At 42.6% G+C, this 20,000-nt stretch overlaps 1 protein-coding gene across 1 annotated transcript in view; it reads left to right on the top strand.

Moving 5' to 3' along the window:
• Positions 1-20,000, top strand: part of unc-13 — a gene marked incomplete at its 5' end in the record, with an annotated part of 806,055 nt that overhangs the window by 676,693 nt on the left and 109,362 nt on the right. The window contains 1 exon segment of the mRNA XM_070128168.1: positions 14,563-14,603. Within this exon segment, the coding sequence (XP_069984269.1) occupies positions 14,563-14,603 (41 nt within the window).

Here is a 20,000-nt window from a genome sequence, read left to right as displayed (position 1 = left end):
GGGGGGGGAGACAGATTCTCGCGAGAGTTCCGACCGAGGGCAGAGCAGGAGCGGCGACTGGAATGGACGGGAGTGGGAGCAGTTGAAGCGCGAGCCAAGAGCGGCCGACGGGGGGGATGAGCTCGACCTCGCCCTCGTGCTCTTTCAGCGGGTCGGGTCGGGCGTGGAGGGCGCTCGTATGTGTACATGCACGCCCGCGTAGATGTCCGTATGCATTCACATGAACATATACATTCTGTCACATACAAATGCACATACACATGTGAGTACACATACATATACTCATATGTACAGGGACACATACATATACATACACATATGTATGCGTATACATACACAAACATATATGGACGTGGTTTGTGTGTTTACATAATTCATAGACCGCCCCGCACTCGTAAACACACACACACACACACACACACACACACACACACACACACACACACACACACACACACACACACACACACACACACACACACACACACACACACACACACACACACACACACACACACACACACACACACACACACACACACACACACACACACACACACACGTGGGCGTTGTTTGTGTGTATGTATTGTACATGTACCCCCTCTCCCTCTCTGCTTGTTTGGAAAGTTTCCAGAGTGGCTAAAACTGTGTAGAAAAACTGCTCGAAAGAAATCAAGATTGGTATAAAATATCTATGAGAAGTTATCCGAATGTTTTCGCTGTCAGAAGAAAAAAGTTTTATGTTTCTTTCTCCTTTTCTTTGTATTATCTTCTCTCTCTCCTTCCCTCCCTCCCTTCTTTTCTCTTTCTTTCTTTTCCTTTCTCCCACTCTTTCTCTCCCTCCCTTTCTCTTTCTTTTTTCTCTCTTTCTATTTTTTGTTTTGTTTTCTTCTCTTTCTCGTTTTCTCTTTCTCCCTTCTTTCAGTTTTTCCTTCTCTTCTCTCCCCCTTCCTCTTTCCCCCTCTTCTTTATGTTTTCTTTCTTTCTCTTTCTTTCTGTTTTTTTCTCTTTCTCTTTTTTCTCTTTCTCCCTCTCTCGTCCTCTTTTCCCTTTCTCTTTCTCCCTCTCTCTTCCTCTTTTCCCTTTCTCTTTCTCCCTCTTTCTTTCTCTTTTTCTTTTTCCCCAGAAAAGCGGAAGGGCGCCCCACTGCAAAGAACGGAACGGAGCTATTTCCTAACAGCACACTTACGGGAGGACAACCTGGGACTCGCGTTTTATATGGGGATTTGGCCTTACTGCCTCTCCGTTGTATGAACTCGCTCGCTCGCTCCCCACTGTCTGCCTCTGTCTGTCTGTTTGATTTCTTGTTTACTTGTTTTTTGTATGGGTCGTTTTGTTTACCTGGCTGCTTGTCTATTTTTGGTACTAGGATTGGTTTCGGTTTTTGGTTGTTGATTTTTCTTCGTCTGTCTTTTATATCTTTATCGTCTATTATCTTCTATCTCTCCCTTATTCATGATTCTGTCTGCGTCCACTCACGTATTCCAAGGCACCCGTACGCACAGATACACGCCTCTTTCTCCCATCCACACAGATGTAGCCCCCACATATTTACACGTTCCACCTTTCACACTAGTACGCCCCCATCACAAAAATTTCCCTAAATACACACGCTAATACCGACCCCCCACACATACACACACCAACACCCTCCCACCCCTCACACGCATGCACAATCCTCTCCACACAGACACACAAACACCTGTCCCCCTCACACACACACACAAACACACACACACACACACACACACACGCACACACACACACACACACACACACACACACACACACACACACACACACACACACACACACACACACACACACACACACACACACACACACACACACACACACACACACACACACACACACACACACACACACACACACACACACACACACACACACACACACACACACACACATACACACACACACACATACACACACACACACACACACACACACACACACATACACACACACACACACACACACACACACACACACACACACACACACACACACACACACACACACACACACACACACACACACACACACACACACACACACACACACACACACACACACACACATACACACACACACACACACACACACACACACACACACACACACACACACACACACACACACACACACACACACACACACACACACACACACACACACACACACACACACACACACACACACACACACACACATACACACACACACACACACACACACACACACACACACACACATACACACACAAACACACACATACACACACACACACACACATACACACACACACACACACACACACACACACACACACACACACACACACACACACACACACACACACACACACACACACACACACACACACACACACACACACACACACACACACACACACACACACACACACACACACACACACACACACACACACACACACACACACACACACACACACACACACACACACACACACACACACACACACACACACACACACACACACACACACACACACACACACACACACACACACACATACACACACACACACACACACACACACACACACACACACACACACACACACACACACACACACACACACACACACACACACACACACACACACACACACACGCACGCACACGCACACGCACACACTGCACTGTGTAGCGCCCATGTTATTCCCATTCTTTTATGTGCCCCATTTCTCCACCTGTTTGCCCGCGCCACTCGATCTCGGTCGCTCTTCGTCCCATTTGGTTCCCTGTGTTTGAGCGACTGAACCGTGCGGAGCCTCCCTTTGGGCTTTATTCTTTTTCGCCTTTTTGGTCTCCTTTTTGGTTTCTTTTTGTTCTTGTTATTGCTCTTCTTTGTTCTGAGGATGCTTTGTGTTTTATCTTTTTTTCTCTCTCTCTTTCTGTTGTGGAAGGATTACGTCTCAGTGTGTAATTTTTTATGCCGTTCTTTCATGTGGTATTTATTTTCATTCGCTGCAGCTAGATCCTTCACGTTTCCCCTTCGTGTTTTCCTTCCTCTCTTGCAATACCCCTTTATTCACCCACCACCCACCCTCTTCCCCTTCGCCCCCTACCTGCCCACCTACCTATCCACCTGCTTGACCCTCCACCCACCCACCCACCCACCCACCCTCGCATTCACTATCTCCCCACCCATCCCTTTCTCCTACGCCCTCCCCTCCCGCCCCCTCCCCCCCCGGCGCCATACGACCATCAGCCGAGCCATGCACCCACCCTCGCATTCACTATCTCCCCACCCACCTCCCCGCCCCTCCTGGCGCCGTTCGACCATCAGCCGAGCGAAAGGAAATGAAGTGGGGAACCTCTCTCCCAGATTAGACAATATTCTCGCCCATTAATTCGGTGCGACGTCGGCCTGGTCTGGTGACGGCGTTTGCGGTTGCACAATCACTGCCGCGATCGCAATGAGGGCCGAGGCTAAAAGGCCGAGTTAAAGGTATTAGGAGGCGGAGTTATAGGTGTTAGAAAGCGGAGACAAATGTGTTAAAGGTGTTAGGAGGCGGAGTCAAAGGTGTTAGAAGGCGGAGTTAAAGGAGGTAAGAGGCGGTCAAAAGTGTTAGAAGGCGGAGTCAAAAGTGTTAAAGGTGTTAGGAGGCGGAGTCAAAGGTGTTAGAAGACGGAGTTAAAGGTGTTACGAGGCGGAGTTAAATGTGTTAGGAGGCGGAGTCAAAGGGTTAGAAGGCGGAGTTAAAGGAGGTAGGAGGCATAGTCAAAGGTGGTAAGAGGCGGAGTCAAAGGTGATACGAGATGGAGTCAAAGCTGGTAGGAGGCGGAGTCAAAGATGTTAGAAGGCGGAGTCAAAAGTGTTAGGAGTCGGAGTTAAAAGTGCTAGAAGGCTGGAGGCTGAGTTAAAGGTTGTAGGAAGCGGGGTCAGACGTGGTAGGAGGCGGAGTCAAAGGTGGTAGGAGGTGGAGTTAAAGGTGATGTTAGATGCAACATCAGAAAAGCTATTGATATTAGATATTAATTAACTGTTGTTAAAGGTATTCAAGAGTAATAATATTCTCTCTCCACCTACCCCCCCCCCCTCCCCTCAAAAAAAGAGAAAAAAAAGTTACGGTCAGAATTAACTTACGTAGAAAAAAGGAAAAGTAGGATGTACGCAGCAAATGGAGTTCTTTAGGTACTTCCCGGAAGTGTGTAACTAGAGGATGTAAAATAAAAATTCCTTGGTTAGAAAATAAAAATGAAGCCGTACCCAGATGGCTGTAAAAGAAGAAAAAAAATGGGAAAAAAATAAAAGAAAAAGGAAAGGGAAATGGCATTTGAGGAATGTTCGGTCCCTGCGGGCCTCCTTCTCTTCCTCCTTTACTCTTCCCCTTTTCTTCCTCCTCTTTCTCCTCTCTTTTCTCACTTTTTCTCCTCCTCTTGCCCTTACTCCCTTTTTCCACCTTTTCCTTCTCATTCTCCTCCTCCTCCTCCTCTTCCTCTTCCTCCCCCTCTATGAGGAGTGGAGGAGGAGTAGGAGGACGAATAAAGAAGGCATAGGAAGCAACTGAAAGACATAGAATCAAAGCAGAATTCAGAATGAAAGATTGAGCAAGAGAATAAGAGACAGAAAAAATAGTAAAAGAGAGGGAGGAAGCATATCAGTGAGAGAGCAAGAACGAAAGAGGGAAAGAAGACGAGAGAGAAAACTGTAAGAAAAAAAGGGGGGTGGGGGTTGAATAAGAATAAGAGACAAAAAAAAATAGCAAAAGAGAGAGAGAGGAAGCATAGCAGTGAGAGAGCAAGAACGAAGTAGGGGAAGAAGAAGAGAGAGAGGAATGTATTAAGAAAGGGGGGAGTGGGTTGAGGTCAAAGTACGCGAGAGAGAGAGAGTACAAGCAATAAATGTTGAGGCTGCGGGTCCGTTTCGCTTCCTTGACGCGCCGCTGCTCTGAGTTGCTGGGAAGTCCAAGTCGTCGCCAGGGTTTCGTGTTTGTTCGTTTTTTTGTTGCTATTTTTGTTTTTTATCTTTTTTTGTTTGAAATATTCGTTTGGTTGTTTGTTTTTTATCTTTTTTGTTTGTTTGTTTGAACTATTCGTTTGGGTGTTCTTGGATTATAGGACTATGTTGATTTGCACGATGATGATGATAATTATGGTGATCATCATGATACAACTCATGGTACTACTAATAATGATAATGATAACTGTAATTGTGGTAATAAGGATAATGGTAGTAATGATAATGATAAAAGTAATAATAGCAGTAAGGATGGTAATAATAATGATAATAATGATAGTTATAATACTAATAGTAATGATAGTGATAGTAATGATAATAATAGTAGTAATAATGATAGTATTATAATAATGATAATGATAGTAATGATGATATTCATAATAATGATAGTAATGATGATATTCATATTAATAACAACAAAAACAATGATGATAATAATGATAGTAATGGTGATGCTAACGATGAAAATGATAATAAAGATGATGATGATAATAATAATAATAACGGCATTGATAATACAAATGATAATAAGAGTAATGAAGATAATTATAGATATCATTATCATCATTACCATCATTATTACCATGAACAACACCGCAATAACACATAAAAACATTGCCAAGTAATTAGTGGCAAATCGATGCTTCCTGAAGTAGACGGGAGAGAGCCAGCAGTGGATAACACAAGGAGGACCGTCTATTGGCTTACGTTTATCCGCCGTCGAGTGCTACTTGAGGGACGAGTCGAGGGGCATTTGGGGCATTTTGGTGCAGGTTTGATGGGGTCGTCACTCGGGCGGAAGCTTGTTTATTTTTGCATTGCATAGGGGTATGTACGCTGATGTACGCAAGTAGGTACGTGCACAGGTAAATACACACATGCGATCATGTACATACGTGAATGTGTACATAGTCAAACACACACACTGTTAATTCTTAGTACCATCACATTTCCACTACTTTTTCCCCATTTTTTTGTTTTAAAGAACTTCCAAGAGTAACGCTCCCTGACATTATCCCGGGACTAATTATCATGACATACTTATCCTGAACGATGGAACGGCCGTCGGACAGAGGACCGGAATGGAACAGCCGCTGAACAGAGGACCGGAATGGAACGGAATAAATGCAGATACCGCCGGATAAAACGCTATAAGCCCGGTTTGCACATCTATGCGTCGTTTTTCTCGTTTTTGTATTATGCTAGTTTTATCTGTTTCATTTTCGTTGTTTTTTTCTGACAAAATATAGGTAGTGTAATCCTTGAACTGGATGTGCATCATAAGCGGATCTCCAATCTTTTTTTTTTTTTTTTTTTTTGGGGGGGGGGGTATCCGGCTGTTTCACGGAGGGGGAAATGGCGGTTCGAAAACTGTGCGTTGGGATTGCATATTATGATTGACCTTTTGTTGCTGTTGAAATGGATTCGCCATTACGGGTTTGTTTGAAGAATGGATAAGGGGGGGGGGTCTTTGTTTGTTTGTTTGTTTGTTTTTTAGATGTAGAAAAAGTGTGAATGAAAATTAATAACTCCGCAATGCAAGGTATGTAAATAAGAATTTGATATTGCATATACATTTTCCTTTCTATTTTCATTCGTACTTTTTTCTGCAATTGTTTGAGGAAAATTGAAAGATATATGAATGAGTGTGTGTGTGTCTGTCTGTCTGTCTGTCTGTCTGCGTGCGTGCGTGCGTGCTTGCGTGTGTATGTCTCAGTGCCTGAATACATATGTACGACAAACAAACAAAAATAAATAGAAATGTTGAGCCATGTGAAGGCTGCAACCAAACAGACGGAGGAAGAACAAGCTCAAAGGGAACTTTGAACTCCTCGCTTGCTGACTTTAATTATCGTCAAGGGGCGGAAGTACTCAAAACTCCGTCCGCTCTTCTTCCCCTTCTTCTTCTTCTTCTTCTTCTTCTTCTTCGTCTTCTTCTTCCCCTTCTTCTTCTTCTTCTTCTTCTTCTTCTTCTTCTTCGTCTTCTTCTTCTTCTTCGTTTTCTTCTTCTTCTTCTTCTTCGTCTTCGTCTTCTTCTTCTTCGTCTTCTTCTCTTCCTCCTTCCTCCTCCTCCTCCTCCTCCTCCTCCTCCTCCTCCTCCTTATCCTTCTCCTCCTCCTCTTCTTCTTCCTCTTCTTTTTCTTCGTCCTCTTATTTATATTATTTCTTCCCTCCTTCCTTATCCATTTTTCTTCTATATTTCCTTTTTTCTGTTTCTCCATTTTCTGTTACTTTAAATGTCTCTTCTGTGTCGCATTGGTCTTTCTCATTTCAATTTCTCTTCGTGTTTCTCCCTTTTCTTTCATCTTCTAACCCAGGATTTGTTTCCGAACATAATAGAACAAATCGGAAATACTTTAAAATACAGGAATGCATGAATGATAAAACATTAATCAAATAAGCTTAATGATCACAAATGAATAATTGACGTATCATGCAAATTATCCGATAAATGATCATTCACAACTAGACCAAAAAAAAGAGGAACAAATTAAAGTTATAAAAATCTACACATTTCTCTCTCTCTTTATCCCTCTTATTACCCCATGATATATATTTTTCAAAGCCGAAAATGCTAAAATGAATTTCGGAGACTCGCGAAAACCCGAAAACGATTGGTGTGAATCTGTTCTTACGTTCCGCTGCGAAATGTATTAGCGGCAGATTATTGGATTAGATTCTTTTACTTTTTGGGAGAAAGAAAATGTGTTTTGTATTTGTGGTGATTTTTTTTTTTCTTTTTTTTTTGTGGGGGGGGGGGGGTTGGGTAAATGGTACTGGTTTTATTGGTACTGTTGGTATTTTATTTATTATCGTTGTTATCATTATCAAGAGTGTCATCCTCGGTACCGTGACCCGTGAGATCATCATTATTGTCATCATCATTATAATTATCATCACTATCATGATCACCACTACCGCCACCATCTCCACCGCCGCCGTCCCTGCCACCATCGCCACCACTATCACCACAACCAAAGCCACAGTCACAACCGCCACCCCTCCCACCATCACCTCAACCACAGCCACAACCACCACCGCTACCCCCCCCCCTCCCAAAAAAAGCACAGCATGAAAAAATGATAATGCCGACGCATGTGTCTGCGATGAAGCCATGGCCATTGAAAAGCTGGTTTTGTGATATATTTTTTTGGCAGTAGAATTAGTAATAATGATTTCCCTCATTATGGAGAGAACCCTTACACTCGCTCGCATGAGTCCAGTTCCGCACTGCGAATATTCATTATATTTACGCTGTTATTATTAAAGTAATGTGAGGAGCATTACTGTACAAGAATATATATATATATATATATATATATATATATATATATATATATATATATATATATATATATATATATATATATATATATATATATGTGTGTGTGTGTGTGTGTGTGTGTGTGTGTGTGTGTGTGTGTGTGTGTGTGTGTGTGTGTGTGTGTGTGTGTGTATGTGTATGTATGTATGTATGTATGTATGTATGCATGTATGTATGTATAAATATATGTATATGTCTGCATGTATGTGTATATATCTATATGTATGTGTATATATGTAGATGTATGTATTATATGTATATGTATATATAGAGAGATATAAATAGATAGATAGGTGGATAGATGAGTAGGTAGGTAGGTAGATAAATAGATAGATAAATATTTAGATGAATGGATCGGTAGATGAATACCAAGATCAACACATACTAGTATGTATGTATGTGTGCGTGTTTCATGTGTATGCGTGTCGCGTACGTATCCCTGTCCCAGAGCCCCCCCCCCTCCCTACCCCTCCCCTGGCTCGCTTCCCCTTGTTTACAAAGCTACAGCATCCGTTCGAGAATAATGATGCCCTGATCTCATATTCCGGGTCATTAGCGCCCGTCAGTGAATACCTGCTAATTACCTCGGGTAGCTAGGTAACTTTGATGCGTGATGTGCGTGCGTAGGATGGGAGTCGTGCGGGGTGGGGGGTGGGGGGACAGGTAAGGGGAGGGGAGATAGGGAGATGCGACGTATGGGGGAGATGAGAAGGGACGACCGAGATGAGGCATATGGGGGGTGTTTGAGGGATATTCGAGAAGTGAGTGAGGGATGCAGTGTTATAGGGATAGAAGTGAGGCATAATGGAGGGATGTAAAATGTAGAGAAGGTGAGCCGCGCGGGAGATGAAGTAATATGTGAGGCAGAACTGTGTTGCGAGAGAGAAATGAGGGAGACGGGAGGTATGAGGGAGCCCTGAGCTTGTGACATTCTGATTTATCTCGTTTTCTGGATGCTGCGGGAAGCTGCGAAAGCCTAGTGGAAAGAGGGAGGGGAGTGGGAGAGAGCCGGGAGAGAACAGGAGGGAGGGGAAAGGGGGGAGGAGGGAAAGAGGTTTGGAGAGGGAGGGAGGAACAGGGAAGTGGAGGAGCGGGCGACAAGTGAAACGAGAATAGAGGAGGGAGGGGAAAGTAGGGAAGAAATGGGTGAGGAGGGAAAGAGATTAGGAGAGGGAGGGAGGAACAAGGAAGTGGGAGAGAGAGAGTCAGAAGGGAAAGTACAATAGAGGGGGGGGAAAGTAGGGAAGAAGGAGGGAAGACGGAAAGAGGTTTGGAGAGGGAGAGAGGAACAGGGGAGTAGGAGAGGGAGAGAGAGAAAGGAAAAGAGAATAGAGGAGGGAAGGGAAAGTAGGGAGGAAAAGGGTGAGGAGGGAAAGAGATTAGGAGAGGGAGGGAGAAAAAGGGAAGTGGGAGAGAGAGAGAGAGAAGGGAAAGGAGAATAGAGGGAGGGGAAAGTAGGGAAGAAGGGGTGAAGAGGGAAAGAGGTTTGGAGAGGGAGGGAAGAGAAGGGAAGTGGGAGAGGGAGAAAGAAGGGATATGTGAATAGAGAAGGGAGGGGAAAGTAGGGAGGAAGGGGGTTGAGGATGGAAAGAGATTGGGAGAGTAAGGGAGGAACAGGGGAGTAGGAGAGTGAGAGAGAGAGAGAGAGAGGAAAGGAAAGGAGAATGAAAGAGGGGAGAAAGGAGTAAGGAGTAAGAGAGGGAGGGGAAAAGCGGATAGAAAAGGGAGGAGGAGGGGATAATTGAGGGAGGGGAAATAGAGGAGGATGGGATAGTAGAGGGGGGGAAGGTTAAGGGGAATAGGAAAAGGAAGGGGGAGGGGAAAGAGGAGTTGAAGAGGGAGAGATGAGGGAAAAGGGAAAACGGAGAGGAAGAGGATGGGAAATGGGGAGAAGGAGAGAGAGAGGGGGCAGACCGGGGGAAAGAGGAGGGGAAGGGGAACGGGGGGAGGAGAGGGTGAGGGGGGATAAGAATGTTTTATGGAATCCGACAGAAAGGAGAATGAAATTGGATTATGTAAAAGGTGAGAATGTACGAGGATTTTAGGATGGGAAACGTTTTCTTTTTTCTTACTTTCTCTAAAATTCTTTTTCATGGAAGTAATGGGAGAGCCTTTTATTTTATGTATTTATGTCATTATTTGTATGAGGAGCTATAGCATGGAATATATTTTAGAGGCATGGAACGTACATTTTTCTTTTTTTTCGTGTCTTTTCATTTTACTTTGCCTGACGTGTTGAAAACATGTTATATATGATATCAAAGATTTTTTTGTGGAAACAGGAAAACGGGACAAAAAATAATAATGGAATACGAATATTCTGAGGGGAGAAAATGGAGGGGAAGAAACGGGACGACAAGAAAATGAAAAAAGGAAAATAGGGAGAAGGGAGGAGGAGGAAGGGGGAGAGAGTGACAAACGCAGAAATGGGGATAAAGAGACAGAAACAAAGTATTATAGGAAGGGAACGAGGAAGAGGCGAGGGAATGAAAACAAATTGAATAAGTTTACGGATGAGAGAAGAAAGTAAGAAAGGAAACGAATGAATAGCAAAGGAGTGTTAATACAGAAGGGAAAGAGTAAAGGGGAGAGAGGAAAAGCAGTGGCACATGCACAGATACACATACATTTACACAAATACACATTTACATATACATATGCATATACACTTATATATACTCATACAAATACACACAAACACACACACACACACACACACACACACACACACACACACACACACACACACACACACACACACACACACACACACACACACACACACACACACACACACACACACACACACACACACACACACACACACACACACACACTCACACGCATACAGTCAAGCAAACAAACACGAGGAAAGGGGAGAGATGGGAGAGGGGAAACCAAGGAGGAAGCCGTCACAGCATACGGGCGAAAATTGCCACGAAGGGGAAAAGTAATTCAACCGCGGCACATGTCGACACCGAGTCAATCGACACTCGGATAAGCCTGTGACACCCGGATGATTGGCTGTGGGTGTCGGACGCAAGTGGAATGTTTTTGTTTCGTATTGACGTTGTTCGGTTTATGATTGGCTTTCGTTGTCGTTGTTTTTTGTGAGAAGGGGCTATTGGGTTGTGTGGTGTATACGATGGTTTTGTATTATTACTGATGCTGCTTTTCTTGGCCCTTTTTTATGGATACGAGAATATGTTCGTCTCCATATCGTCACATAACTGGACCATAAACCAAGGAATCGTAGAAATGATAACAACTCTGATAATAACACCACCAATAACAACCGCACGAACGACCACAACGCCCTACAAAACCGGAGGGGAAAAAAGGCATCCCTTCCCAGTAAGTGAAACCTGGCGCGCGGCCCCGCAGAGTTTCCACAGCGCCCGGCTCGCCTCGCCTCTCCACCTGCCTCCCATTGATTATCTGACAACCAGCCAGAGGTCAACGTCACTACCTGTCGCCTCCGGTCTCGCAAGACACATGGACGCGGACCTGAGACATCGGCCTTTCAGGGTTCTTAGGGACAAAGGCAAGGGGAGAGGGGAAGGGTTAAAGGAGGGCGGGATATAGGGAGGGGAAGGGAGGGAAGGAGGGCGGAGTAGAGAGGGAGGGGACGGGAAGAGAGGGCGGGGAGGAAGGGAAAGGCGGGAATGGGAAGGAGGGGAGGTTAAAGGAGGGCGGGGAAGGGGGGAAGGAGAGGGGAAAGGAAAGGAAAGGAAGAGCGGGGGAGGGAATGTGAGGGGATAAGAAGGATGTTGCAGCATCAGAGAAGGAAGGGGAAGCCATAATGGTGAAGAAGAAAGGAGGGGAAGAGGAGATCAGAATGAGACAGGGATGAGAGAAAAATAAGGGTAAAAGTGAGTATGGTACATTTTAAAGGAGGAGAGAGACGGGGGGGGGGGCAGAGACAGGGGCAGAGTGGGACAAAAAAAATAGAATAGAAGCAGAAATAGAGAGCGAGATATCGAGACAAAGACAGAGAGATACACAGAAAAGAGATAAAGAGACGAACAAAATTCAAACAGATGAGGAGACTACCATAGCCATCCCATACCATTGTTCGCCGTGACAGTAGCTCTATATAGAGTCCCGTGCAATTGGCTCATATGTACTGCATTTGTCCGATTGTTCTGCATCGCTAATTACTTTATTGTTCGTAATGTGCTCTTGATTGAATGGTGATCTGACAAGAGTATTATCTGCTGCGATGATGGTTTTTGATTCATTATTGGATTCGGGGTAAGGCTGCGAGTGAAGGTATGGGGGAGGGAGGAGCATTTGGTTGATACGCGGAATTCCCTCATCGTGGGATATGTCGGTGATGGTCGGCGTTCGGTGTTTGATAACTCTTTGTGCTTTTTCATTAGTTCGCTCTCCCTTTGTTTTATTACTTTCTCTCATTAATTCTCTCTCTCTCTCTCTCTCTCTCTCTCTCTCTCTCTCTCTCTCTCTCTCTCTCTCTCTCTCTCTCTCTCTCTCTCTCTCTCTCTCTCTCTCTCTCTCTCTCTCTCTCTCTCTCTCTCTCTCTCTCTCTGTCCTCTCTCTCTCTCTCTCTCTCTCTCTCTTCTCTCTCTCTCTCTCTCTAGCTAGCTAGCTAGCTAGCTAGCTATATATTTATCTATCTATCTCTTTTTCTCTCTCTCCTTCTCTCCCTTGTTTCTTTCTTTCCTTTCTTTCTCTCTCACATCAGTGCGCTCAGGTAGGTCGAAGAATTGTCGCTGAAGATTAATTGTTTGAGATATATTTTCACGTAAAAGTTAACAGCACAAAGTGGCATTTTTATTGCCTTTTTGTAATTTTCAAGATAATAAATATGTTATTGGAGTTCACCCGCCCATTTCAGTAAAATAATATCAGTTGCTGTGTTTGAAAATGTATAGCTGATACCTTTTCGAATTTCGAATATGATAAGTTTTGGGAACATTTATAAATCTGGCTTTTTGAAATATTCAACACCATATGTTTAATACCACATTGTTTGAAAAATAAGTACAATTTTTTTTTTACTAAACTGGTTCGTGCGTCATTTTTTTTTTCTTCTTTATTTCTTTTCTTTTTTTCATTTGCTTTTTCTGTTTATGTGTCTTTAGGGTTTTATCATATATGTGTATATTCATCCCACGTATTCTTGCTAACTGGAATATATGACCGAAGGCGGCTTTCTCGGTTTGACTTCACTTTATTTAGCTTTTATTTTACGAGCGAGCTAGCGGGAGAGGAAAATATATTTGTTCTGCCATCCTCATGCTAGAGGAATGACAGAAGTGAGTGTGCAAGAAGCCCGTTTGACTCTTCTTTCTGTCGTTCAGCGTGACAATGACAAGGTTTTTGGAGGGAAGGCAAATGGAGAAAGAAACGAGGAGAATTCTGTTTTTTTCTGTTCTTTTTTTTTTTTTTTTTTGTCGCTGTCTCTGTCTCTCCCTCTCCCTCCCCCCCCCCCTCTCTCTCTCTCTCTCTCTCTCTCTCTCTCTCTCTCTCTCTCTCTCTCTCTCTCTCTCTCTCTCTCTCTCTCTCTCTCTCTCTCTCTCTCTCTCTCTCTCTCTCTTTCTCTCTCTCTCTCTCTCTGTATCCCTGTCTGTCTGTCTATCATTCTATCAATCTACTTCCTATCTACCCTTCTCCTTTCTCTCTCTACCTCTCTCTTCCTCTCCCTCGGCTACTTTACGCATAATATCATCTTTGGTCGGTTCTCGCACAGCAGCAGTGGCAGGTAAGTTGTGAATAGGAAATATTAATCGACCAAAGGATTTAGTATCGGCGATGGTTCCTTGGCTACTGAATAATCAGGTTGCCGTATGTTTGTGTTAATATTCTGTAAATACGGCGATTTTCAACTTTCCCTTTTAATCTGATGTGTTTCAGCCATTCTTTGTAATTAATATTTCATTACCCAAGGACGGAGGCTCATTAAAACTTCTCATTGAAGTTGCATCAACATTTTAGTTCTAAGAATGAGTAAAATGGACTTCCATTTTGATCCTGAAAGTTTCTGATTTTTTTTCTCCACTGTGTGTGTGTGTGTGTATGTGTGTGTGTGTGTGTGTGTGTGTGTGTGTGTGTGTGTGTGTGTGTGTGTGTGTGTGTGTGTGTGTGTGTGTGTGTGTGTGTGTGTGTGTGTGTGTGCACGTAGTGTTATATAACTTGGACATTACTCGCCTATATTTTAACCTTGTTATTCCTTCTCTCCACAGCAAAACCGAGGTGGCCTCGATGGCGTTGTCAGCAAACTCATGTAAGTGATCTGTCCCCGTTCAGTATGTGTACTTTCTCCCCTTCCGCTCAGTCAGGTTCCCTCTTACTCCCTCTGCCTCTCTCTTTCTCTCTGTCTCCCTCTCCCCAGCACTCCCAGCACTTCGTAAGGGAATGCTAACTTGCTAGCACAGTTCTTACTAGCACAGGTCTGGGTTATTAGGTTTGGGGGAAACCACACTTCGAAGTTTAAACGCTTCGACTCACAGTTAGTATTATAGGTAACATGAGCCAAGGCTAGACAGCGGAGAATATTATTGTTCTCTCGCACACATACACTAACATATATATGCACAACATACTACCAAAGAAATTCACACATATATGCAATGCTAAACACAAACAAACACACACATAAACATACACACACGCGAAACAAACAAGCACGCACATAAACACACGGGCAATCACAAACACACAAATAATCACAGACAAACATAGACATAGATAAACACATATATGAACATACATAAATACACACACGCTCGAAAATTCAACCCATTTATAGATGACATATTACATAAGCACCGGAAATGTGGAACATCACACAGACATGTCACATCACAGGTCAGTATTTTTTTGTTTTTGTTGTGTACATATACTCTGATACTGAATGGAAAAGTACTCTACAGGACGAAAATACATCTGTTACAGAAAATGTTGACATGAACATTAGCTACAGTTCTACATTCTATATATTACACTGGATTACAGGACAACAGTGTATTCGCCAAAGCCTTCCATACGATATACCGACTTTCAGTACACCAATACGGCGATACATTCATCAACTCTAGCTAATAAATTCCTCTCCAGAACCCATTTAATCCTACAAAGTACACTCCAACAGCCTGTGTGGTGTAGTTTATCACAGCGCAGAATTAAACGTAGCTCAGTTCTATCCATCCCAGAGAGGAGTGAAAATAGTAAAAGGAATTCCAGGGAAATAGCCTGCATAGTGATACGGGGCTGAGGGCTAGCGTGCACAAACCCTTGTACATAATTCCTTAGGCCGGCAGAGAGAGCGTAGCTTAAGGCCGCACTAGTTCTATTCCCCTTCATCTGTAGCGCCAAGATAGATAGGCAGGGCTCCTTTCCTGGCTTTGATTACAACTTTAACATTATATCTAAATGTAAATATGTTGTACATAATAATTAGCACTTACGTGCCGATCATATCTTATAAATGTGCTTACCCATGTGTATATAGCCTGATATGTGCTTTATGTATATACATATATCTATATCTATCCATATATATATATATATATATATATATATATATATATATATATATATATATATATATATATATATATAATATATGTATATGATATATATGTATATATGTATGTATATATGTATATATATATATATATATATATATATATATATATATATATGTATGTATGTATACATATATACAGTATATCTATATACGCACATATTACATAACTAAGCACATCTATAAAATTTGATTCTTTACAATCTCTATCCTGCATCCATTCACTGACTAGTGTTTTTACCTGAATATCTTGTATTGTTCCCTCAGTTGTTGTCTATAGTTCTACCTTGCCTGTCCTTGTGTGTCATGTCTGGCCCAGGAACATGTGTAATTATTTACCATTTATCTTATATAGAGATTCTCCATCAGGGTTATATTTGCTCTCTAGTAAGTCCATCTTTACTTACCTATTTTCTCAACTAGCTTAATGTCTTTGTTTCCTTTAATGTCTTCTGTTGTTATTTTCCTCCCTTTTGAGATTAATAGATAATTATTTTTCCATATGTGTGTGCTCTGAGCCTCTCCCTCTCCCTCTCCCTTCCCTCCTCCCGTTTCCTGTAGTCCCCTTGTGGTATCGTGTACCTTTTTTCATCCTATTTTTTAACCCCTTTTCATTCCCCTTCCTTTCCTTATCCTTCCTGTTCCTTCCCCTCCCTCGCCTAGTCCCGTCATTGTGCTATTAATTCTCTTTAATAGCCTTTCAATAGCCCTTCAATAGCCCCTTTGTCTCGCCAAATTCAGACCTTTATCTGCTCCGAATGACATTTCTTTCACTCCTAGAAACTGGTGGCCTCCTTGCCTTGGCCTTATGCCCTCCTTAACCTCCTGCGACCTCTTCCTATTCCTCTATCTCTTCTTCTTTCTCATCCTCTTCCTTTTTTGTCGCCAGTTTTCCCTATTCATTCTTTCCCAATTTTCCTTCCTCTCTCTCCTATTTCCCTTTATATCTTACTTTTTACCATCCTGGTTTTGTTTCTCAATCTCTCTTCTTCTATTTCCTACTCACGCTCTTTTTTACGCCTATGTTCCAGGATCGAGTGTTCATGTTCTTTGTCCTCCTATCTTCATGTTCCTACTTTTACTGTTATTGCTACTTTCGATTTTTCCCCTGTTTGTTCCGCCTTCTCTTCTTTTTATCTTCTCTTCCTCCTCCTCGTCTTCCTTTTTCCTCCACCTCTTCTTCATTCGCTTGCTTTTCCTTCCCTTCCTCTTCCTACTCTTCGTATTCTTCTTCCTCGTCCCTTCTCCTCCTCCTCCATCGTCCCTTCCTCTTGCTCTTCCTCCTCCTCCTCCTTCTCCTCTTCCTCTTTTTCTTCCTCCTCCTTCTCCTCTTCTTTTTTCTCTTCCTTCTCCTCCTACTTTTACTCCTACTCCTCCTCTTCCTCCTATTGTTAGTACTATTATTACTATTACTACAATTACTACTCTTGCTACTGCTGCTGCTATTACCACTAGTGTTCCTCCTCGTCGTCCTCCTCCTCCGCTTTCTCCTCCCCCCCCCCCGGCCTTCCTCGTTCTACTATTACTATTACTACAATTACTCCTACTCCTGCTGCTTCGCTACTTCTGCTATAAACGCTAGTGCTTTTCCTCTTACTCCTTCCTCTCATATTCTTTCTGCCTTTCTCTTCTTCCTTCTCCTCCCCTTCTTCTTCCCCCCCCCCCCTCTTTTCCTCCCTTTCCGTGGCCTCCTTTCATCTTCCTCCTCTTCTCCTCTATCTCTTCCTCATCAATGCTGCCTACCTCTTCTTCGTACACACCTGTTCCCCTTGCTCTCCTCCTCCTCCTCCTTCTCCTCTTCCCCCTCTTCCTAATTTTCCTCCATCTTCTTTATTAGCTTCCCTTTCCTGCTTCACTTACTAAAAAAATTGTATTGTTTTTTCCATTTGTGTATATGTGATTTCCTTGTGTATCCCCCCCCCCCTCCTCCTTCCCCGCCCCCTCCCAGTATTAAGATCTAGCTTTTTTTCCTCCCTTTTCCTCTTTATTACATTTTTTTTATTATCTGCCCTCCCTTCCTCTCCCTTCATTCTCCGGCTCCGGCCAAGACTGCTGTACATAAATGCCTGTATCTCATGTTTATATCTCTCTCAAGTTCTATTACATATATGTTTTTTCAGGTTTGTTATTCTCGGCTGTTTACTATCTTACATTTGTTTGTATTTCTCCTACATTCTTATTCTTGTTCTCTTATATGACTGTCTGCGTGTCGTTAAGGGTCATCCTGTCGAGGTGGGTAAGCCAGTGCTAGGTGGTACTACAGTCCGTCGCCGAAGCGTAGTTGCGGTTAAAAATACAAAAAAAAACATTATTTGTCGTTGTTGTTATTGTTGTTGTTGTTGATGATGATGATAACAAGTAAACCCTCTTTGAAGTATTGTTAGAGCCAGTCCCCTTAGATACTGTAGTTATGATCCTTTTGCTATCCTTTAGATGAAAAAAAAAAACAGACAAGCAAAATATTACTAGCCTGGAGTTGCTGGTTTTGACAAAATTTGATGATCAAATACAAAATCATAAGATGTCCTTTCTTTGGTTACTTCTGCTTACCACTACAAATACTACTTTATTACATCTACAACTGATACTACTATACTAGCAAAATTGCTCTCTATGAGATCTTCTATGACTTTTATAGATACTTATGTTTCGTTGCCCCCTCCCGATCAGTATTCACACTTCTTTTATTATATTCTTTTGCATATTTAAAGTTCTTTTCGTTTTCTCATTCTACTTCACTGACGGAATTAGACCACACCCTCGACACTCCTCTCATCGTTGTAATTCTATAATGAAGCCGTGACGTCATCACCATTTAGCACCTTGTAATTCATAATCTTCAAAGTCAGGGTCTGATTTAAGTTCTGTCAGCGTCCTCCTGATTCCACTCATAATTCTCACAAACTTCCCCGGTTGTTTTATACTTTCTTGCTCTTTTTTTATGACGAACATATCTACACACTTTCAACTTTGGGACTTTTTTAACTGACAGCCATTTCCCCCTTGTAAGGCTTTGCTCCGTGCGCGCCTCGCCAACTTTAAGCCTTTCATTCCTCGCGAAGACTTATGGGATCATCGGCAAATATCATCACTCTCCATCTATCCTTTCTTTCTTTTTCTCTTTCTTTTTCTTTCTTTCTTTCTTTCTTTCTTTCTTTCTTTCTTTCTTTCTTTCTCTCTCTCTCTCTCTCTCTCTCTCTCTCTCTCTCTCTCTCTCTCTCTCTCTCTCTCTCTCTCTCTCTTATCTTATCTTATCATATTTTCTCTCTCTCTCTCTCACTCTCTCTCTCTCTCTCTCTCTCTCTCTCTCTCTCTCTCTCTCTCTCTCTCTCTCTCTCTCTCTCTCTCTCTCTCTATCTTTCTCTCTCTCTCACTTTCTCTCTCTCTCACTTTCTCTCTCTCTCACTTTCTCTCTCTCTCACTTTCTCTCTCTCTCACTTTCTCTCTCTCTCACTATCTCTCTCCCTCACTTTCTCTCTCCCTCACTTTCTCTCTCTCTCACTCTCTCTTCTCTTCTTTTCTCTTCTCTTCTCTTCTCTTCTCTTCTCTCTCTCTCTCCCTCTCTCTTTTTTCATGCCAACACCATCGTGACCGTCAGTGGATTACCCCTTATTCCATTTTTCTTTGATATCTTTTCCCATTATTGTTTATCTGCACTTGTGTTTCTCATTTTCTCTACACTTTACGTTTACTGGCAACACGATATTTTCCATTAAGTTATAAAAAACGTCATAGAAGATGTTCACACTTAACTAAAGCCATAAACGCTTCCACTTAATCCAAAACGAACTCAAGTTTCGAAACTTCTTGATCCTAACTAAGGGTTCTTTCGTAAGTCCATTTCCTCTTACCTGTTTTTCTCCAAAATTATTATCATTATCAAAAATTAAAGAACAAACACAAAGAAAAACAAGATACGAAGATATTTTGTTTAAAAAAGAATCAGAAGGAACCCAACCATCCAACTTCCCCATATATTTTTTTTTCTACCAATGCACTTTACATGCAGACGAGACGCCCATGCTACGCTTCGGCTGTACGCCCATGACTCCGGCCAATAAATTTAAGATGAAACACTCACCTCCGTCTTCTGGG

Source organism: Penaeus vannamei, chromosome 12 (assembly GCF_042767895.1).
Source record: "Penaeus vannamei isolate JL-2024 chromosome 12, ASM4276789v1, whole genome shotgun sequence".
Lineage (NCBI taxonomy): Eukaryota > Metazoa > Arthropoda > Malacostraca > Decapoda > Penaeidae > Penaeus > Penaeus vannamei.
The sequence above is the reverse complement of the archived record's forward strand: the minus strand, read 5'-3'. Positions and strand labels throughout refer to the sequence as shown.